Genomic DNA, 22022 nt, shown 5'->3' with positions numbered 1-22022 from the left:
TTATATTGGCCATGATGAATTTTGTATAAAAGTGAACAAATGATCAAATTTGTTGATCATTCTGTTTGAATTAAATGTCTTTAGCTGTAAAAAAAAGTTCAGACATAGATCTCTACACACAGATACATGGAGTATTAAATTTACATGGAAGTAATTATTCACAAAAGTTATTTTTTAAGTGGCTATTTAAAGATGTTAACATAAACAAATTAGACTTAATGAACATTGACTTAAGACTGGGTTTCCTAGGGGCTGGAGAGATGGCTCAGAGGTTAAGAGCACTGGCTGTTCTACCAGAGGTCCTGAGTTCAATTCCCAGCAACCACATGGTGGCTCACAACCATCTGTAATGAGATCTGGTGCCCTCTTCTGGCCTGCAGGCCTACATGCAGACAGAACACTGTATATGTAATAGCTAAATAAATAATATAAATAAAAAAATACATAAATAAACAAAACTTATTAAAAAAAAAAAGACTGGGTTTCCTAAATAAATTCTGACTAACTTAACAAAAAAGCATAAGTAATGATCTTAATTCAACATTTTTTGTTTTTTTTAAAGCATTTTTGCATATGCTGAGAGCAGATTACTATCTTACAAGAACTCACTGTTTTACACAGAGCACTGGCTTTTAGGATGTGTGGATGCCCTTGATTTTGACCTAGGGAATCCCTGTAGCAGCACAGGACTACAGCCCCCAAGACCTTGTGAACCTCACTTTGAATGTTCAACACTCGCTTCAGCTCCCTGGTTTTGCCATCATATTTTTTTATTTTTCATTTTGGAAATTTCCAGTCATTTTATCCAGGGTAAAATTATCCAGGTAAAATATTTTTACCATACAAAAATCCTTCATTATCTAAAACATTCCCTTTCATTAGGCATGGTGTCACATGCCTTTAATCTCAGTACTGGGAAAGCAGAGGCAGGTGGATGGATCCCTGTGAGTTTGAGGCCACCCTGGTCTACATAAGTGAATTCCAGAACAACCATGTAGCTATGTAGAGAGACCCTATCTTAAAAAAGAAATAAGATAAATAAATAAAAGATTCCTTTTTTCTTTTTCATGACAGAATTATTCTCATACTTTCTTTAAAAAATAGCCTCGTGTTTATGTGGAGAAGGGAGCCAGTTGAGACACCCTTGCCTATATGGGTGAGGTGTTACTGCTGCTGGCTGGTGTGAGAAGGTCCTTGGATGTGAACATGGCTCAGAGTTCCAGCAGCTCCTCCGCCTGGGGACTGTCATTTGGAAAATGGATCTGCTGGGACTGAAAAGGGTCCATGAGGCACAACAGTTGTGTCCTCCACATGATGGATAAGGAGTGGGGAGGTCAGTGTCGACTACAAGTTCATTTTAGTAGGAGCAGGCACAGCTGAGGGATGTGCCCTGCTAGGAAGGCCCTTACTGAGCCAGGAGGGGTGATCACATGGCAGGTGGCCAGACCCAGGTTCCTCCTAGCACAGTGGTTCTCGACTTTCCTAATACTGCAACCCTTTAATATATTTCCTCGTGTTGTGGTGACCCCAAACCATAAAATTATTTTCGTTGATACATCACAACTGTAACTGTGCTACTGTTACGAATCATAACGTAAATATTTGGTGTTTCCGATGGTGTAGGCAACCCCTGTCAAAGGGTCATTCGATGCCCTTGGGCTGACGACCCACAGGTTGAGAACCACTCTCCCAGCAGGTGCATTCAGGCAGCCAGGCTGGGAATTGGAGACAAACACTGAGAAGTGAAGGAAACAGGAAGCAGAGGGCTGCCTTCCCAAGGGCGGGGCCCAGCGTGCCATGCCAGAGCTTGCCTGTCTGGGTGTGTTCCGTGGGGTCCCAAGGAAAACGGGTGTGTGCCACCTCCACTGGCACACTCCAGTTCCTGCGTGGCATTTGGTTTACAATGATTCTGGAGCCACCAAAGAGTTGCCTCCCCAGCCAGGTCTGCTGCCCAGAAGTGGGAACCATTCCAGACACTCCAGGGGAGAGGAGAGAGAGGCAAGGTTGGAGCTTACTTATATCACACTGATTAAAGGTGGGGTGTCTGGGGCTCAACTCTTTGCCTTTCACTGGATCGAGTCTTTCTAATGGGGGAAGAAGAGACTTTGCTGGAGCCTGAGCTTGGGAACACAGCTCTGCTGTGTTTAGCTAAGGACCCTGAAGAGGAAACACAGTTCTTGGGAGATCACATCTCAGTGCCATCGCAGTACCGGAGACCAAAGAGCCTGTACCTGAGTAACAGAAGAGAAGGAACGGTTTATGTGCATGCTCCATACAAGTCACAGCATTAAAACCAGATGTCCTTTCTTCCTGATCTGCAGATGAAGACACGCCTGCTCAGAGAGGATAAGGGACATGTCCAGCACCCCGTGACTGGGGCCTAGAAAGGGGAGGAGCCAGAGGAGTGATCAGGTGCTGCTGACGCAGTGTCGCTTCCCAGTGTTGGTGTCTGCTTCTTCTCTGGAGACGACAGCAGAAACACACACCCCGAACAGGGCCTACATGGGTCCTGGGAGGTTGGGAGGGAAGGTCAGAGGACTCACATGGCTTCTCTCTTCTGCAGGCTCAGGGAAGGTGTGCACGCAGGTATAGCTGTCTCTCCTGGATGCTGAGACTTGAGACCCAGAAAGAAGTCTCCCATGGCTCCTTATCACATTCGCCAGTACCAGGACAGTGACCGTAAACCTGTCCTGGATGTGTTCACAAGGGGCATGGAGGAACACATCCCCGCCACCTTCCGCCGTGTGCTGATGCTGCCCCGAACCCTCCTGCTCTTTCTTGGGGGGCCTCTTGCCACGGTCCTGGTGTCTGGCTCCTGGCTGCTCGCTATTATGTGCATCGTCTTTCTGCTCCTACTCCTGCAGCTCCTTGCCAGACAGCCTTGGAAGAAGTACGTGGCCAAGTGTTTGCACACAGACATGGCTGACATCACCAAGTCCTACCTGCATGCACGTGGCTCCTGCTTCTGGGTGGCTGAGTCTGGTGGTCAGGTGGTGGGCATAGTGGGTTGTCTGCCAGTCAAGGATCCCCCGTCAGGGAGGAAGCAGCTGGAGCTCCTTCACCTGTCTGTGTCCTCACAGCACCGAGGACAGGGGATAGCGAAAGCCCTGGTCAGAACTCTCCTCCAGTTTGCGAGGGACCAGAGCTACAGTGACGTGGTCCTTGACACCAGTACCATACAGCAAGGTACTGAGGCCCTCTACATGAGCTTGGGCTTCCGGAGGACAGGCCAGTATTTCATGAGTATGTTCTGGAGGTTAGTGGACATTCCCTCAATTCAATTAAAGTATTCCCTCCCTTCTGCCTAGGAAGTGGGGCTGGGCCCTATGCCCCTGTACAGCAAGCAGGCCTGCTCCTCTCTGGAGGAACTAGTGAACCTTGTCATGTCAATGTGATGAACAATAAAAGCTCCTTGCTATTGTATATAGTTATTGTACTTTTGTATATAGTTTTTCTTTTGTTAGTTATAACCTTTTGCCTTTTTTTCTTTTTATTAAAATAGAAAAGGGGAAATGTGGTGGTATTCTAATTGTACTGAAATGTGATTTTGATTGTATGTTAATAAATAAAGTTTAGAGCCATAGAAAGAGTGTGGCGGTGGTGGCACACGCCTTTAATCCCATAGATCTCTGTGTGTTCAGGGATACAGCCAGCATTGGAGACATATGCCTTTAAGACCTAGAGGGCTGTACATACAGACAGTGATGAGGCAGTTACGTGTTTGGGTTTACAACCAATGAGAAGGCAGAATGACTTTGAAATGATTTACACACAGGAAATAGCTCTCTTTCGGGAAGCTGGGACACCACAGCAGGAAGGGTGAGATTTTAGCTCTGAGCTCTGACCTCTCGGCAACTTTATGTATTAACATACAATCAAAATCACATTTCAGTACAATTAGAATACCACCACACCTTGCTGGTGCACACCAGATTCTAATGCATGGGATGGCTGAGGTGGGGGGTTGGGGGCTCAGCTACACTCTGGGTTTCTGGGCTGCCTGTGATTTATACACCTAGCTCCACATTACTGTTACATTAGGAACAAGGCAACATTTTTTATTCCTAATACAAAATACTACTGCATATATTTCCCTTTTGAGTCTGTTGACCAGAATTTTCTGCAGGGCTTGAGGGAACAGCTCACCTAGCCTCAGGACGGTTGAATGTAAATGTAGGAAATGAACATGGAAGTCTCTGTGTTCCTGTGTTCCAGCAAGTCATGAACTTTGGCCTGTGGTCATTGACCATAGACTTAGTGGCTGATACCTTGAGTCCACTTTTTTTTTTGAATTCTTTGACAGTTTTATACATGTATACACTGAGTTTTGTATTACAGTCTTCACTCACACAGGTTTTCAGCTAAGCCCAGTCCAGGAGCAAGACAGGAGCCCTCAAGTGCTAGAGACTGATGCAACTTGCATCGAAGGGTTATTGGGAAAAAAGACTAACATCCCAGGGCCTTGAGCTATTGTAGCTCATGTTCATGTCCGCAGAGTAGAGACTTTCATTAAGGAGACAAGTAGATTTATACAAAATAAGAAATCTCATTTACCCCAGAGCTTCCGGAAAGTAAATTTCTAGCCGCCGCCTGTGTTTGGGAACCAAAAGTCCTGTCGTCCTTGTGCAGAGAGATCTATTTTCTCAGAAATAGAGTGTGGGAATGCACACAGCCAGAACACACCCCACGTACACCTGGGCATGCAGTCACTGAAGTCTCCTTATTTGGAAATTAGAAAAAACATGTGCCTTTATCTCTTTATATCATAGCAATGTTGTCTGGTAAACTTGCTGAGTAGCTATTTTCTATGCAGTGAAACATTATTTACTTTCTAAAATGAGGAAATAGGTTCCTGAGACTCAGGTGGTAAGTGGAACACGAGGCCCAGGGGGTAAGACAACTTACAAGATCAGGAAGCACCTGAAGTTAAGTGATTCACTGAGGCCCACCCCAAGGTAAGCAGCAATTGCTGGAGAGAAGGGACTTGCCTTCAGAGCTGCCTGCAAGTGGTCCAGGGCTGCAGGATGCATCCTTTGTGAGTCAGGGCCCATGCTGGGCTGGGCTTTTCAGTGATGATGCTGCCTTTGTATTGTCCATGCTCCTATAAGTAACTCCTTGCTCATATTCCTATACATATTTCAATAAACTCATTAATTCAACTAAACTAGACTCTGGTGACATAATTTATCAGGTCTGTTAGTGCCCACTCTGGGATATGGACATCTGTTCATATTTCTGCAAGAAAATCCTCACGGTGGTTGCCATTGTAAAAATCTCCTCTGCTCCTTGGAGATTTGTGTAAACCTTAAGAGTTAACAATTCTCTGCAAGGTGCACACTAGCACTGTCTTCTGGGTGCCCTCTTGAGATGGAATCACCCAGTGGTTTGGTGCCTACCTCCCAGACTGTGGGGATCTTGGAAGTCTACCTTGGGCTCTTTTTTTTGGGGGGGGGGGGTGGGGTTTCGAGACAGGGTTTCTCTGTGTAGCTTTGTGCCTTTCCTGGAACTCACTTGGTAGCCCAGGCTGGCCTCGAACTCACAGAGATCTGCCTGGCTCTGCCTCCCGAGTGCTGGGATTAAAGGCATGTGCCACCACCGCCCGGCTTACCTTGGGCTCTTGAGTGGGAAACTTACCCTCTCTCATGAAGACCTGAGTGTAGTGGACACCTGTTCTATCTATGACTGAGAGATGTAGCAGGCAACTGTCCAACCTACCTATGACCTTGAAGTACCTACCCCTGGGGCATGGCTCCAGGCTACCCTTACGACCTGAGTTGCACATAGACCCCCCATCTCCTCTCCCTCGTGGACTTGGATGCTGAGACAGACCCAGGCAGAACAGCATGGGACTGTACCTTGGACTTCAGGACCCTATGATAAATCTCCCGTGCCGTAGTGAGTCTTCTTCCTTAATAAATTCCTTTACCCTTTAAGCAGCCTCTGGATTTCTTGAATTATATGAGTCTCATTGGTTTGTCTCACACAGTTTGGTAGGTGTACTGGACAGATCAAGGTGAGTGCTCTCCTCCATTGTGGGCTCTTGTTTTCAGGAACATGGGATGGGTGTAACTGTGGCTACAGGCCTGAACAGGACAAGCACAAGTTAGAAGTCATCAAGGACAGGAAGGGAGAGAATGTTTAGGGAACCCGGACAGCTGGGAATAGACCCTGTCCTCAAGAAGGTCCCTGGCAGAGCACCAGCTCACTCTCCCTCTACCCCCCAATCTCTTCCAGGCCTCCCACCCCATCCCCAACACGCCAACCCCAAGTGAAGGCTGAAAAGTGGCCTCTTGCTGCTCTGGCTCTGGAAGTACAGAAGGCCAGTCTCTAGGACACAGGGAGGGAGGGAGGGAGGGAAAGAGGGAGGGAGAAAGGGAAGGAGGGAGGGGAAGGTGCTGGCCCAGGTAAGAAGGGCTATGCAGGCATCTAGGACAGGCAGTGGTGATGCATCTACATTTTGTCCCCAAAGCAACTGACCCAGAAGGCCATGCTTCGCTCTCCATGGTGACTGAATGGATTTGCAGGGAAGCCAGAAAAACAGCCCAGAGCCAGGAGTGGCCATGAGCCAGCGCAGCTCCAGGCTGCTGAGCAGGCCCAGGTTGGCATGGGGTGAAGTGGAGGGTCGCAGCAGGAGGCCACAGACAGAGCCTGTGAGCCATGGGATTCTCCCCAAATGAAGCTGGGTTCTGAATGTGGGTGGCTGTGCCAAAGACACCTCCTCCACGCTGACTCAGCCTTGCTTGTCCTTCCCAAGCCTGGGAGCAACAGTGACCCCTGCTTTACACAGCCCCTCCTCCACGCTACCCCTGCTGGCTTTTCTTCCAAGGTCAAATACACGTGACCCATGGGACAACTCTGTCTTTTCTGTCTTTCTTCCCTGTAGCTAGAGTTTTCCTGCCTTGCCCACAGTCAGGACAAATCTCTCTCACCCGCCAGTCCCACAGCTGCTCAGACCCAACCAAGTAAACACAGACTTACATTGCTTACAAACTGTATGGCCGTGGCAGGCTTCTTGCTAACTGTTCTTATATCTTAAATTAACCCATTTCTATTAATCTATACCTTGCCACGTGGCTCGTGGATTACCGGCATCTTCACATGTTGCTTGTCCTGGCGGCAGCTGGCAGTATCTCTCTCTGCCTTCCTGTTCTCTCAATTCTCCTCTCTGTTAGTCACTTATACTTCCTGCCTGGCCACTGGCCAATCAGTGTTTTATTTATTGACCAATCAGAGCAATTTGACATACAGACCATCCCACAGCACTTCTCTCTCTCTCTCTGTCTCACTGTCTCTGTCTCTCTATCTCTGTCTGTTTGTCTCTCTCTGTCTCTGTCTCTCTCCACATATATATATGTTGCTGTTCCAGTGTAGGTACACACCCATAGAGGTACAGAGGTTAGAGGTCAGATGTCATTTCTCAGGAGCCATCTCCCCTCTTGTTGTGGTGACAGAGTCTCTCACTGGGACCTGGGACTCATCTACTAGGCTACACTGGCTGGCCAGAGAGTCCTAGGGATCCTCTTGTCTCTGCCTCCTCAGAGCCAGGATTGCTGGGGATCCAACTCTGGTCCTGATGCCTGTGTGGCGAGCGCTTTTCTGACGGAGCCATACCCCAGCCCCTACATCCCCTTCGCCAGCACTACATTCCAGCTAGAAATGGGCAGTGTTTGCAAAGCCAACACAGGCTCTGGCCTTACCTGGTTCACGTGGAGAACACTGCTCCTAAATGGGCCTAAAACTACCCCTTGAGAGACACGGGCGCTTCTGCTAACTTCTTCCTGGGAAATAGCAACAGTTTATTCATTTTCTTGGTCAGAGGCTCACAAGGATTGAACACATCCCCAGGAGAGAAATAAATGCTTCACAGATCATCTTTATAACACTCATATTAATAAATGTACACATCAACTGCACCAGCAGTGTGGCAGTCCAAAGTGGAGGACGTGTTTATTAACTGGCATTGCTTACAAGCTTGCTGGGGGGCAGCCTTGCCCCTGCTCTGGCATTAGAGGGTTTGTGGGGAAGCTTCCCCCATGTACAGGCATTAGGAGTACTGTGGAGCAGGCTAATTTGTTCACTGGCATTAGGAGATAATTCTGAGTAAACCAATTGCATAGAGTCCTGAAAGACAGGGCTATCTTTAAAAAAAAAATCTCAACTTCATTTTTAAAAGGATAATTCTAAGAGACATAGCAACTACTGGCAATGTGGAGAGAGGTGCCATGAAATGAGCATCTTATTTAAGACCAAGCACCAGGTGTGTATGCAGGCAGGTAAATGGAAGAGCCCCAGAGAGCAGGCAGCGAGCAGTATGTGGTGGTGAACTCGTGTGAAAGGTACAAGACACACCATTAGATATTTTTGTTTCTGCTCTATTCTGTAGCTTTTGAGGGGGGAAAAAACCCAACAACCTTTTTGAGACAGTCTCTTGCTACATAGCCCAGGCTGGCCTCGATCTCTCAATTCTCCTTTGTTTCAGGCTCCTGAGCACTAGGATTACGGATGTCTTCCACCATGCCTAGTTTGAAATTTATTTTGAGGTCAAGAAAGAGCAAATCTGTTTCCTTCCTCTAGTACCCTGGAGCTACAGTGAAGACGAAACAGTGCACACGAAGTGTAGGCATGGAGCCCGGGAGCCCTGGGAAAGGCGGGTGAGGGGCCAGAGTCCTGAGGCCTCACTGGTCAGCATGTGCTAGCATCACACTTCAATGGTTATTTGAAAGATTTGCTTTACTTGAGGTGGATGAGTGTTTTTGTTTCTGTGTGTGTATGTATGTATGTATGTATGTATGTATGTATGTATGTATGTATGTGGAAAGTGTGTGTGCCTGGTGGCGCAGAGAGAAGAAGGCATCCCATTCTTGGCACTGGAGTTACAAAAGCTTAGAAGTTGTCAGGTGAGCTCACAACTGCCTGGATCTCCACCTCCAGGAGACCTGATGCCCTCATCTGGCCTCGGCCAGCATCTGCACACACATGACGTCAACTCACAGACACACAAAGAACAATACAAATCTTTGAAGTAAAAGCAGGACTGGGAGTAGTCTTTTTTTATACTAATCTTTGTTTCAAACCTTTATACAGTGAACATATATTAAGTTTATAACCAGGGAAGGAAAAAGTCAATGTTTTCTTTAATGCTGAGATTTTTCAGAGATTTCACAAAACCTCTTTTGTTGACATTCTACAAATGACGTCATCAAATAACTTCTCAGTACTGTCCTCTGTGATGACAGTTTGTATACCTGTGAGGAGGAGTGGTAATTTATGGCTTGCTGATATATTTATGTGCTAATTGTTTTATGTAAGCATTTATATGTGAAATCATTTGACAATTTGGTTAATGGTATAAAGTTGCAAGTGATCAAAACACTCAAAACAGAACCAGCGAGATGGCTCAGCAGGCAATGATTGCTGCCAAGCCTGATGACCTTTCCTGTAACTCACATGTATAAGGAAAGAGCAGAGTCTAGCAAGTTGTAGTCCGTGTCTACACATGGGCTCTGGGGCACAAATGCCCAAGAATACACATACAACAAAATAAATAAATGATAGATAGACAGATAAATGTAATTTAAAACTATTTAGAGCAGGTGGCAATTCATCACTCATTCCAAATGTCCATTGTAGTACAGTTATGAGTGTAAGAAACTAAATTTTCTGAACATAGAAACCAAATTTGGTCTGATCTCAAGGTCATCCTGGCTATATGGTGAGTTGGAGGTGAGCTTGTCTACCTCAATTTCTGTCTCAAAAACAAGACAACAAAAACTGTATTTGATTCCATTTTAAAATACATTTAGATACCAACTTCAAACCACATTCTACAAGTACTTGATAAGTTTAATATTCATTTATTTATTTTTAAAGACGAATGTTTTAATTTTATGTATATGAGTGTTGTTTTGCCTGCATTTATGTGTGAACACCACAGGTGTGCTTACTGTGCCCACGGAAGGCAAAGGAGGACATTGGATCTCCCAGAACTGGAATGATGGATAGTTATGAGCCAGCATGTGTGTGCTGGGTGAAACCCAGACTGTCTGGAAGAGCAGCAGTGTTCCTAAGAATCTCTCCAGCCCTGCATGGATTATATACGTTAGTGGTTAACTCAGAGTTACAGATAATGCATAGGTGTCACATTAGGGGAAGAAATAAAAAAGCACTTCCCCTGGAGTCATTTAACCAAGATGGAGTCCGGATTTGAATTCTCTACTTCCTGCTCCTCTCGTCTTCTGTTCTGTCTTTCCGCTGATGCTGCCTGAAGGCTTTCTTGTGAATCTGTCCCTGTCTGTGTCTTCTGTCTGTGTGTGTCTGATGACTGTGTATGTGTGTTGAGTTCTGTGTGTCTGGGTGTCTGCCCCTCACAAAGGACTTAACTCTCTAAGTATTGAAAGTATTGAACAGCAGGGGTTGGGGATTTAGCTCAGTGGTAGAGTGCTTGCCTAGCAAGCACAAGGCCCTGGGTTCGGTCCTCAGCTCCGAATAAACAAACAACAACAACAACAAGTATTGAACAGCACCGAAAGTGCCACATGGGGAAGGAATGGAATCCTCTACACTGCAGCGGTTCTCAACATGTGGCATTTAAGAAAGCCTCTTCCCACATATTCCCGATGATCTTATGGACCCTCAACCATAAATTTATTTTGTTGCTACTTCATAACTATAATTTTGCTACTGAGCAGTTTCTCAGTTCCTAAGACCACCGGAAATACGTGTTTTCCAATGGTCACAACCCACAGGTTGAGAATCCCTGCCTCACAGAAATCGTTAACAGTCTTACAAAAGAATAAGTCACTGTCTCCACCTGATCCCAGCTGACCCAGATAACAAACATCATTGTTTATCAACCAATACCCATAAATGTTGCTTTCAACCTTTATGGTAAATTTTACAATGCTGCTTTTAACTTTCATATTTGTTTTCAGCAAATGATACATATGCATTTTCTGGGTCTGGGGCATGGAACGGTACATAACTTAAGATCGTAGCTATACAGCTGGGCAGTGGTGGCGCACACCTTTAATCCCAGCACTCGGGAGGCAGAGCCAGGCAGAGCTCTGTGAATTCGAGGCCAGCCTGGTCTACAAAGTGAGTTCCAGGACAGGCTCCAAAGCTACACAAAGAAACCCCGTCTTGAAAAAAACAATCCAAAGCAAAGATTGCAGCTATACATTAGCTTAGGCTGTACAAGTTGATTACATGGGAAATTCAAGGCCAGTAAGGATGAGTATTACATTGTTCTCTCTCTCTCTCTCTCTCTCTCTCTCTCTCTCTCTCTCTCTCTCTCTCTCTCTCTCTCAACTATGAATGACACTTTATCCAGTCTTTTTTTTTTAACAACCAAAACTCTGGGAATTCAAAATTAACTTCTTGCCTGTGAGCTTCTTAAATGCACCAGAGAGAGCTTCCACCTCGTGCTCCATTGTTCTGCTGGGTTGTGTCTAAACGAACCATCAGGAGCCAGCTGCTGCTGTCCCGTTCCACACAGATCCTCTTACCCACAATTCCACTCGGGAGGACCAAGTGCTTGAGGATGGTGTTATGCACTACTGTCGGCATGGCTTCTAGGTGCATCTGCTTATTTTTTGTATGACTTTTCTAGCTGGCGTGGGCAGAACCCTCCTTTGAGCTATAAAGACCATGTGTTTCTCTCTAATCCTTTTCTCCAATTCACAAGCTAGCCCGACTTAGGTTTACTGGGAAGATTTCAGCTAAGGAACTGGCACAAAAGTTATGACCCCCACCAACTTCATCAACCTTGGCCATGGTAATGTTGAATTCCCACAGCTGAACCTTGAGATCTGAGTTCATTTCCAGCTCAAGCTGTGCCTGGGAGATGCCAGGTGCTTCACAGTCTTGGCACTTACTGAACATGGCCTTGTCCTTTCAGAGTGCTAGCTTAGAAACACATTGTTCTCTTAAAGAAAGGTTAAATCAACAGTTTGAGTACATAGTAGAATGGCAGTCTTAAGAGACCTCAAGGTATATTATTAACTCTGGCCGTGAGGTACAGCAAAAGTTCCATTCTCTTAGAAAGTAAGAGAGTTTCATGCTCCATCACTACACAACCCAAGCTTAATAATGTACAGAACGCTTGCATCAATCACTTCTTGTTATATTTACACAAACCTGCACTCCTGATTCTTTTTTATCTATAAATACTCCCAGGTAAATTTTTCCACATAATTTTGAAAACTGCATTAATATTTATTAAAACTTCCCCAGATAGAGAAGAGATTATTAGGAAATGAATACAAGCAAAATCCAGTGATAAACATATATGAAAATGTAATAAGCTGGATTATTTTATATGCTAAATAAGTAAGAGTCCAAAAATAATCACTTTTAATTAATTGGTTGGCTATTAATAAACAACAACAGCATTGATTCTCATATATTATTACAAAAACACAGATGTATAAAGCTTTTGGGGTTTGTGTGTGCAGTGTATGTGCATATAAGCATATGTGCAAGCATGTGTAGAGGGGTGTGTGTGCACAGATGCCAGAGTTGACAGCAGGTGTTTTCTCCCAACACTTCCCACTTTAGATTTTGAGGCAAGGTGTCTCTTGCTGAATCTAGAGCTCACAATTCATCTAGACAGGCTAGCCCTCTGGCTCTGGAATCTGGAACTCTGCCTCCCACATGCTGGGATTACAGGCAGGTGGCTCTTCCCCACGGCCTGTGATTGGATGCCGGGGATCCCAGCCCTAGTGCTCATGCTTGTACAGCAAGAGTTTGCCCGCTCCATCACCTCCCCAGCCGGAACCGGTTTTGTTTTCTTAGGTACTTATCTCAGGAAGGCTTTTTAGAGAAACTCGATGACCTTTCCATGTGAGATGTTCGGTATCGTTTGTTCCAGCCCTCTTTAATATTACCAGAGTTGAAATGTTGACTCCTGAGATAGTTTTCAAAACGGCTGATAGCAAAACAAGACAAGGCACCAACGTTTTCTACGTCTGAAACATCTGATCAGACCTGCCTTCTTCGTTAGCCATGTTCTTCCTCTGTTTTCAGACACTAGTTTTCCCTTTGAATGTTTGAATACATTTTCAGTAGGGCTTTCCTCTTCATTTTCACGGTTTGCAGTGACAGAGTCCTTTGTTGGTAGCCACAAATATCTGACACAGGTCAACAATCTACCAAAGATAGTAGAAAGAGTTAGAGTCTGACGCATTCACACACATGAATGTGTGTTCTGTGTGAGGGTAACACTGATCCAGGTGTTCTGCTTTTTCATGATTCTTACTGACTATTTTCAAAACATGGCCTCAACAGCCATTGTAATACACAGAATTATACACTTTTAAAGCTTTTTTTTTTTTTAATTAAAAATGTGATTGAGGGCAAAGTCTGTGTGGCTACTAAGCCTGAAGCCCTAGAAAGCGGTAGACGCACTGTGTCTCTTGCAGGCTGCCTTCCCGGGGCTGCTCTGGGCACAAGTTCCTGGGCTCCCTCCTCCCGCCTCAGCTCGGGCACTGCCGCCAGGGGGCGCCTCACCTCGGGCACTGCCGCCAGGGGGCGCCTCACCTCGGGCACTGCCGCCAGGGGGCGCCGCGGAGCCCGCGCACCCCTTGCATGTGCTCCCCAGCCCCGGCTTGGAGGGATCGCAGCAAACGTGGGCTGGGGGATCCGTGATCTGTGCCCCATCACACAAGGTAAGGTCACCACGAGAGGAGGAGCACTCGCTCGCGCCAGGCTCTGAGAGCCGAATTCCCGGAAGATCGTCCCCCTCGGAAACAAGTCCGCCACTTCCGGAAGCCTCCAGTGCCCTCCCAGGTAGAGCACTTTCCTCCTGGGGAGTTGTCCTCACGGCTGAGCCTAGGTGGCCGACAGGGAGAGAAACAGGTGCTCTTCCCGCAATGGTGGAACTTTTGAGATGAGGTTCTGAGCGGTGCTTTTGTTCTTAGCCGTTGTCATGGTTCTCATTAGAGACCCGCAAGTTCTTCCTATGAAAAGAAAAAATATCCACCAAGGGAAGACTCACGGCCCTTTCCCACAACATCCTGGACTCTGCCGGATGGGGACTCTCGGGAGGAGGCAGGGAGGCAGCCCCGTGGGGAGGTGGGGGCGGTGTTTTACGTAGAAGGAGCCCCCGGGTGCTTAGAGGCCTGTGGACAGGTGAACACTCTCAACAGTGACAGGCATTCCTGAGGGCAGTGAGTGTTCCAGGAGAGGACGCTGGAGCTAAAACCCCGGGCTTTGCGAAGGCAGCCGGTGAGTGACACAAGACCAAGACAAGAAAAGAAAGGTGGCCACCAAGGAAGAACATGGGTGATGGGAGGCCAGGACCTGGCTCTGCAGGTCCTGCATCCTTATTAGGCAGCGTGGACTCAATTCCAGGAGCACAAGAGACCCGACCACATAGAGATCAAGTCTCATAAACACACCCACAGTTCATGCATCTCACTAGTTAAAAGACTGGTTATCCACTCCTTGTAAGGGTTCCTGCTACATAAACTTGAAGTTGGTGTCCTCTCTCTCCCCTCCCTTCCACGTCCCTCCCTACAGCCTACCCTTCGCCCCTCAGAATCCATGTAAGGTGTCTTTCCCCAAAAGCGATGACCATGTTCTTCACAAGCTGTTCCTTAGTCCTGCTCAGGAATCCCGGTTGCTCTCCCTTTGGCCTGAGAAGCTTCTCTCCTGCTGGCAGAGGCTAACTAACCTCTCTCAGAGTCTTGACCCCAAGTCCTCCTGGGAAACTTCGCTAGCTCCCTCCCCCACATCCTCTGGTGTTTATTGCAGTGTTGGAAGTTCCAAAGGCTTCTCTCTGTCCCTCAAGTCCAAAATGCCTCTGAGAATCTTCTTCAGTGTAGACCCCCACCGAGGCTGCCTCCTATCTTTCTCCTTAGAGCTTGCCATAGGCCCAGGCTAAACACTACAAAAAAGTGCCAGCTTACCACATGACCCTGTGCCATACCCATCACCCCTGTCTGTGGCCCTGCCACCCAGGTCCATACCCAAGGGCTCCCCAGCTTCGCCACACATGACTCCTGAGGAGTAGGTAAGGCTCCTATGATGTAAGGCTCCACCCTACCTTACGTCTGATTTCCTCCCGAGAGCCCACTGGCCCTGCCCCCAATACACCCAAGCTAACTGCGCTGCAGCAGACAAAGCGTTGGCTTGCAGTGTGACCCTGTTCAGGAAGCCATGAGAAGAGACGGCAGGGGCCCTCACCGACCTGTACGTTAGGCCTGGGGCCAAGGGCATCCATCTCACAGGGGTAGCTTGCATGAAAAGGATGCCCCTCTGTGTTGCTCTGGCCCGGCTTGTGGAGGTACCTCCTCAGCTAATCTGCACGAGGAGTATGGCGCCTTGCTTCTGAAGAGCTGCCAAGCTCTCAGAGCTGCCCACTGTGTGGGGCCTGTTATCTAGACAAGTCCTGCAGGGGCTGAAAAGGACACAGCCAGCAAAGCAGATGCAACAGCATGGTGGCCGAGAGGGGGCATGCTGGTGAGGTAGGCAGGAAGTCAGTTTGGACTGTCAGGATCCATTGAACTAGGACCAGCCATGGCTCAGAGAGAAGAGAGACCCAGCTTGCCATGAGCACAAGCCTCTCCCAGCAGCTGTGCGCCAAGGACTAGGCTGGGGGCCAGAGGTGGAAGTGTTCTGGGTGGAAAGATGCTGTGAAGGGGACAGACAGAAAAGGGGAGGCCTCCTGCCATGGTGAGAAACTTGGGGCCAGCCAGAGCCAGCTTCTTCTCCAGGTGAATCCTGTGGGGGTCAGGAGATGAATAGATGAGGATTCCCTCCCGTGTCATTTTTTGTTGTTGTAGTTGTTTGTTTGTTTTTCGAGACAGGGTTTCTCTGTGTAACTTCGCGCCTTTCCTGGGACTCGCTCTGGAGACCAGACTGGCCTGGAACTCACAGAGATCCTCCTGCCTCTGCCTCCTGAGTACTGGGATTGAAGACATGCGCCGCCACCATCGCCCGGCCCTTGTCACATTTCAGCTCTTGACTTTTGGTTTATGACTGTCCAGGAGTCAGCCAATGAAGTGCCAAGCCAGATCTGCTCCCTAGAGATTCATCAGGCTCTGGTAGGCTGTCCTGGATATTGTCAGAAGCTGAGGCCATCCTGGACACTCTGAGATCTGTGGTACCGGGTGAGAGGGCAGAGAGGTGAGACTTGGGGGTCTCTGTGGGTCTGGAGTCCCACAACCTTCCTGAGGACCCATGGGGCAGAGTGTTTCTGATTTGACCCTTTGCTTTTGTGTAGACTAAATCTTCCCAATTGCTGGAAAGAGGATTTGCTGAAACGTGTGCCTAGGAATACAGGAGTTTTCAGTGTCTGGACCCTGAAGAAGGAAAGAAAGACCTCGAAACAGCCTATCTTTCCACAGTGGGCCAGCTCAGTACCAAAGGTCAGATAGCTTGAAATCGGATTCGGAGTGTGATAGGGAAGGGTCTGCACATAGCTTACTGGATTAAATCTTCAAAGCAACCTGGAAACCGGGTGTTGTTTTACCATGATCTACAGATGAAGACGCACAGGCTCGCAGAGGTCAAGGGACATGTCCCAGGGTCACATGGCAAGAAAAGGGAGGAAAGGGGGGGCGCGCGGGGAGAGGGTGTCATAGATGATGCTGACCTGATGCTTTCTCACAGAAGTAGTTTCCTGCCTCCTCCTGGGTGTTGACAGAGGCACACCCATGAATGGAATCTCCGGGTTTCTGGGAGGCTAGGAGGGGCTTGGGAGACTGACATGACTTCCTCTGTTTCCTGCAGGGCTCAGGGAAGCTGTGCAAGAAGGTCTTGATGTCCCTTGTGATCACTGATATTTGAGATCCAGAAGTCTCCCCATGGCTCCTTATCACATCCGCCAGTACCAGGAGAGGGACCACAAAAGGGTCCTGGAATTGTTCTCCAGGGGCATGGAGGAGCATGTCCCTGCCATCTTCCGCCGTATGTTGACACTGCCCCAAACCCTCCTGCCCTTACTTGGGGTGCTCGTAACCATAGCCCTGGTGTCCGGCTCCTGGCTCCTGGCCACAGTGTGCAGCTTCCTCGTGCTCCTTTGCCTGTGGCTCCTTATCTGGCTTGTTTGCAGAGATTATGTGGCTACATGTTTTCATACAGACCTGGCTGACATCACCAAGTCCTACCTGAATGCACGTGGCTCCTTCTGGGTGGCTGAGTCTGGGGACCAGGTGGTGGGTATAGTGGGTTGTCTGCCAGTCAAGGATCCCCCATCAGGGAGGAAGCAGCTGCAGCTCTTTCGCCTGTCTGTGTCCTCACAGCATCGAGGACAGGGGATAGCGAGAGCCCTGGTCAGAACTGTCCTCCAGTTTGCGCGGGACCAGGGCTACAGTGACGTGGTCCTTGAGACTAGCATTGTGCAGTATAGCGCGTTGGCTCTCTACCAGGCCATGGGCTTCCAGAAGACAGATGAGTACTTTGCCAGCATAACCATGAGGCTAATGGCTCTCTCTATCTTTCGCTTCACTTACTTTCTCCCTTTTGCCTGGGAACCAGGGATGTGATCATTTTCTTTCTCTCTGAGGCTCCAGTTCGCTCTGCTGTAGGAACAAGCAAACCCTGGTAGTTTTCTGCTGCCCGGCACACGAGCTCATTTTTCCTTCCTTTCCAATCCAGCCTTGCTGGTGGTAAGGTGTGGGTGTTGGCAACCGGTCCCATTCTGCCCTCTTCGATCTTTCTAGTGCTGTGATAATACAGCGCAGCACCCAGCCTGAGCCGATACGGCACGCATTTCATGTATGAGTCTATTAGTTGCAGCTAGGTGGTCGCAGATGTTCCAGCAGTCCAGTCAAGATGTAGGATCTTTGCAGAGAGGCCAAAATGAACACAGAAAGGAGCAAAGGTTTTCCTGGGACACCAAACTTGTCACTTATGGGAAAATGTAAGACTTGCATAGAAGCGGAGCCTCCTCTGGTGGAGGCACAGCACAGTCATGGGTCAGGGTGACCCTGTGAGAACCGGAGCAGTGAAGCATTTAACTTACTCCTAAGCCACCTTTGTGCCAGGGGGTGGGGGCGGGTGGGGAGGGGGGATGGGTGGCGGTGGGGGGTGACCTCTGGTGCAGTGAGAGACATTTTGAATGACCTCTCCTGGGTGTAGTGACCTGGTCTTATTTGGTCCCGGTCTTGTGGAAAATTACAACTAAATGCTCCAAGCATGGAGCATTCTTGTGGATCCAGGAGGAGGCTATGGAATCAAGAAGTGTCTTGAGCAAAAAAACAAAAAAAAAAACACAGATCAGAGCGCCTGTGTGGCCTGGGCAGGCGTCTCCATGACGGGTAAGGTGACCTGCTGACGTCCCACGCAACCTAAGTCAGAAGCTCATTTTCTAATAAAAGAGGGACCTGTAGGTCCCTGGCCCCCGTTTTGGGTAACTGTTGCCTTGCTTGCTGACCTTGACCTTGACATCCTCCCTATGCTAATTCCCTGCCGGGATCCACCCTCCTGAATGCTTAAGGGAAGTTCCTTGTCTGTGTATCCTGCATATTGTGTGTTAACAGCTTAGATGCAAGATTGTAAAACATCAGTAGCGAACTTCTGCCCTCTGGAGTTCTCCCATTGTGCTGTAAGCCTGTATTTAAGACCTCCTACCCCCTTCAATAAACGACATTTGGCAAAAAAAAAAATAAAAGACATTTGGCAAAAAAAAAAAAAAAAAAAAAAAAAAAAAAGAAAAGAAAAGAAAAAAAGTGTTATGAATAGATCACTCCAGAGAGGAATCCCAGAACCAACTGACACTTGCTTCAGTTGGACAGCAGTGGGGGTCCAGTGATCCTGGTTATCCTCTGTAAACAGGTTTCATAAGCCCAAGCCTAGTGTCTCACAGATAAGACAATAGTTAATGCAGTTCAGGAGTTGGAACAAAGGCATCCTCAGATCCTCAGAGCTGAGGTTGTGGGGTGAAAATTCCGGTGCTAGGTGGAGGCAGCCTCTGTTGGGAAGGAAAAGCCTGAGGTCCCCCAAACCACAAATGATGTCGCCACTGGTTTTGGCTGAATGCCAATACTAGAGAATTCATCCTAAAAACATCACATGCTTCGGTTTCAGGCTGGAGGATCTTTGTCTGCAGCCTGGATTTCCAGTGCCAAGAGGCTCAACACAGCTGGGGGGTGGCGGGGGAGGGCGGTTGTTCCAGATAGTCTTGCTTGGTTCCAGACCCTGTGTGCTATCGTGTTACACACCGGGACCATGTACATAGTGGTACAGTAGTGGCATTGTTATGTGTGCAAACAGCTGCTTTCTGATCAAACTGAAGGCCTGTCCCAAAGAGGGAACTCCTAGGGAGTACTCCAAGTCAAGACAAAGTCCAGTGGCTGTGGAGGTTGTAGGCCCCAGCAAGGAGACGACCACTATTGTTTTATTTTTTTATTAAGTATAATGTGTCCACTTACCTTCAAAACGTTTGTTTATGCCCATAGATGACTGCTGTACCAGCCTCAGTATGAAGGGAGACCTTTCACAGTGGGTGGTGGTCTTATCAGGAACTTGTAACTTGTCAAATTGCTGAGAATAAGTGACTGTTCCTTTGGTCCAGCCCAATATTGAGTCATAAATGGGAGAAAATAGATGTATATATCGTCTGCTCCAAGGCTTAGGAGAGCTGTGGAAGAGGGTGTATAAAGATTTAAGATCTGGAGTGGGTGGAGTGTTTGGTCTGAATTGAAACATCCTGTCATGGAGAGCTGACAGAGGTTTGGAAGACTCAGGAAAGGCTCTCACGAGCTCTCCCTAAAGTCACCTAAGTAGTAAACATTTTTCTAGCAGTGAGAAGACTCTTAGGAACCCCAGTGTTGCAGATTTTGTGTGCTGTTACCCATGCAATGGCGGGCTTTCAATTAATGTAGCTGCCTGGGTCACTCATGTTTTTTTTTTTATTTTTTATTTTTCCCTTGGTTTTTCAAGACAGGGTTTCCCTGTGTAGCTTTGCACCTTTCCTGGAACTCACTCTGTAGCCCAGGCGGCCCTTGTACTCATATCACCCATACTCTTAGGTAACTCCAGTAAACTGTTTCATTAAACTTGACTCGGGAAAATCATTTCTTTGGTCTGTCCTGGTGCCCTGTACAGTGTCAACAGATGTTTGTTCACATCCCCAGGGGAAATCAGACACAAAACACTAACATAGGCACAAACAAAGATGGTTATACTCTCATGTTGTACCCACTTGGGTAAGCCACACTTGATCCAAATGGCAGGGACAGAGAGGCCAAGCAGGTCCAGGATGGAGAGACTGTCAAAGGAGGTACACAGTAAGTCCTGGCTCCCGGGAAAACTGTGTGACTCTCCAACTCAGTACACTGGGGATCTCTCCTGCTCAGGGACCCTGCTTCTGGAAACACAGCCTCAGAACTGTACCTGGACCTCCTGGCCCCAGTCCCTGCCCTTCCTCTAGGGCAGCAGCTCAAGAGCAGTGAACTTGCTGGCACATCAAACGTGCTACACTGGCCACTGGCATTCTCCTGCTCTTCTGCTCCCCTCGCCATTACCGTTATGGGTTCAGCACTACACTTCAGCTGAGAGAAAGGGATGGCCGGTGAGTAGAGAGGCAGCTTGGCCTGTTGGTATGCTGGCGGCCGTGGAGAGTTATTTCTTCGCTCCGTGACCTGTGTTCCCCACTGGGGGAACATCAGGTGCCGTGTTGCCTACTGAATTGAAGAGTGGACACGGAGCTCCTTACCACCCCAAGGCTAATACCAGCAATTCAATGTCCACCCTGAACAGTGCCTTGTGCAGGGGCCAAAGAGCCATCTCCAGGGGGAGGGGAAGGAAGGTCCTTAGTGTTCTTGAGCCAAATCCAAATAAGGGTTCTCCATCTCTTCTTGAAGGCTGCAAAGATGAGGCCATGCTGTGCTGATGGCTGCATGTGTATGGACATGGGATTGACATCCCTGAGTCAGAGTGGGCTAAGACAAGGAAGACTTCCTGAGTTGTAGTTGAGCACTGGAGTCCTAAGACTTGGGAAGTCCACGTGATGAACAGGAAGTTGTGCCCTGCGATCTGAGCTGAAATGCAAGATAACCTGGTAAAATGGAGGTGCCAGGGTCGGGGGAGACAGAAGCAGGGAGCTGTGGCTGCTGGAGCTCAAGTTACTTCTTGGGCTGCTGGGAATGCTTGGGATTTGAGAAATATGGTGACAGCACACTTTTGATGGACCAAAGGCCGCAAAGTCTTACAGTGTAGCTGTAGGTTAATTTCATGTTGGATACCTTATATCTAAAAAAAAAAAAAAAATTGGAAGGAAATAGAATCATTGGAAAGGTCTAAACTCAGTTAGAATCTCAAAGGTTAGAAAGAGCAAACTCTCAATGGGGTTTTCTTAATAATGGAGTGGCTGTGGCCAGAGCCAGTGGCTGGGCCACTTTGGCTCCAACTGGATGAATCCACCCCCACCAGGCTGTGAAGCCTAGTCTGAATATAAAATGTTATGTTTCTCAACGAAATCTGCCCTCTGCATCCATCTCAGGCTTGTGGAGCCTGAGGCATGAACAGTTCTACATTCAGGAGAGCAACTTTCAAATGCAAACAGCGTTCACTGGAAGAGCCAGGGCAAGGCTGAGAGAGACCTGAAGCTTAAACTCTGTAGCTTGAAGTGTGTGGTTGAGTAAATCAGGGAGAATTTTGTCCCCTCCGTAGTGGAATGAAAGCCCATCGAGCCTCTACCTCGTATAAATTGTGTCGTTGATTGAAGCTTCTCAGTACCAAGTATTTTGCTGAGTCCTGGGCTTCCCTTGGAGATCAGCTGCAAGTCCTCCATCCACGGACAGACTCGAGGCTGAACTGAAGGTCTGAGGAGGGACGGACAAGAGCCGGTTCCCACCCACGTGTAGACGTCCTTAACACTGCTGGACTATGTACTTTAAAATGGTTGCAGGACTGGCAAGATGGCTCAGCAGGAAAAGGTATTTGTGGCCAAGCCTGGTGACCTGAGTTCCACCTCCAGGACCTATCGCAAACAATGTTAGGTCCAGCCTATATTGTTTGCTCCCAGGGTCCTCAGAAGAGTCTAACAATCAGCTGAGGATTCTAATCTGAGGGGTCGT

General features: G+C 47.9%; 3 protein-coding genes and 1 pseudogene across 7 annotated transcripts in view; 3 read left to right on the top strand and 1 right to left on the bottom strand.

The window, feature by feature from the left end:
• Dusp11 (dual specificity phosphatase 11) overlaps nucleotides 1–3423 on the top strand; it is a 50410-nt gene extending 46987 nt beyond the window's left edge. Inside the window, exon 11 of the mRNA XM_006997952.4 lies at nucleotides 2564–3423. The gene's annotated coding sequence lies outside the window, so the exon portion shown is untranslated. The remainder of the gene's footprint in view (nucleotides 1–2563) is intronic.
• LOC102909279 (N-acetyltransferase 8F1-like) lies at nucleotides 2640–5164 on the top strand. 2 transcript variants are annotated; one of them, XR_013049954.1, is made up of 2 exons: nucleotides 2640–3411; nucleotides 3915–5164. XR_013049954.1 is itself a non-coding variant. In XM_042274525.2 (1 exon), the coding sequence occupies exon 1, from the start codon at nucleotides 2640–2642 to the stop codon at nucleotides 3306–3308; it is 669 nt and encodes a 222-aa protein (XP_042130459.2). In that variant the 3' UTR covers nucleotides 3309–3423. The 2 variants fall into 2 exon arrangements, 1 of the variants encoding a protein (XP_042130459.2); XM_042274525.2 differs by lacking the exon at nucleotides 3915–5164 and having other exon boundaries at nucleotides 2640–3423.
• A 6085-nt stretch (nucleotides 5165–11249) lies between these two features.
• On the bottom strand, nucleotides 11250–13647 carry LOC121828202 (small ribosomal subunit protein eS7 pseudogene; annotated as a pseudogene). The gene is made up of 2 exons (XR_013049955.1): nucleotides 13537–13647; nucleotides 11250–13506 (listed from the first exon to the last, which is right to left on the bottom strand). The product of XR_013049955.1 is annotated as a small ribosomal subunit protein eS7 pseudogene (transcript).
• Nucleotides 13648–15526: 1879 nt separating this feature from the next.
• On the top strand, nucleotides 15527–18215 carry LOC102909585 (N-acetyltransferase family 8 member 2-like). Of its 3 annotated transcripts, none has more exons than XM_076567138.1 (4): nucleotides 15527–15713; nucleotides 15987–16109; nucleotides 16223–16367; nucleotides 16732–18215. In XM_076567138.1, the coding sequence occupies exon 4, from the start codon at nucleotides 16806–16808 to the stop codon at nucleotides 17484–17486; it is 681 nt and encodes a 226-aa protein (XP_076423253.1). In that variant the 5' UTR covers nucleotides 15527–15713; nucleotides 15987–16109; nucleotides 16223–16367; nucleotides 16732–16805; the 3' UTR covers nucleotides 17487–18215. The 3 variants fall into 3 exon arrangements, with proteins under 3 accessions (XP_076423253.1, XP_042130454.1, XP_076423252.1); XM_042274520.2 differs by having other exon boundaries at nucleotides 15987–16125; XM_076567137.1 differs by having other exon boundaries at nucleotides 15532–15672; nucleotides 15987–16125.
• Nucleotides 18216–22022: the final 3807 nt, after the last annotated feature.

Source organism: Peromyscus maniculatus, chromosome 3, assembly GCF_049852395.1.
Source record: "Peromyscus maniculatus bairdii isolate BWxNUB_F1_BW_parent chromosome 3, HU_Pman_BW_mat_3.1, whole genome shotgun sequence".
NCBI lineage: Eukaryota > Metazoa > Chordata > Mammalia > Rodentia > Cricetidae > Peromyscus > Peromyscus maniculatus.
The sequence above is the reverse complement of the archived record's forward strand: the minus strand, read 5'-3'. Positions and strand labels throughout refer to the sequence as shown.

Excerpts from the sequence above, each read along its gene's own strand:
- LOC102909585 (XM_076567138.1), top strand. The coding sequence starts at position 16,806 with ATGGCTCCTTATCACATCCGCCAGTACCAGGAGAGGGACCACAAAAGG.
- LOC102909279 (XM_042274525.2), top strand. The coding sequence starts at position 2,640 with ATGGCTCCTTATCACATTCGCCAGTACCAGGACAGTGACCGTAAACCT.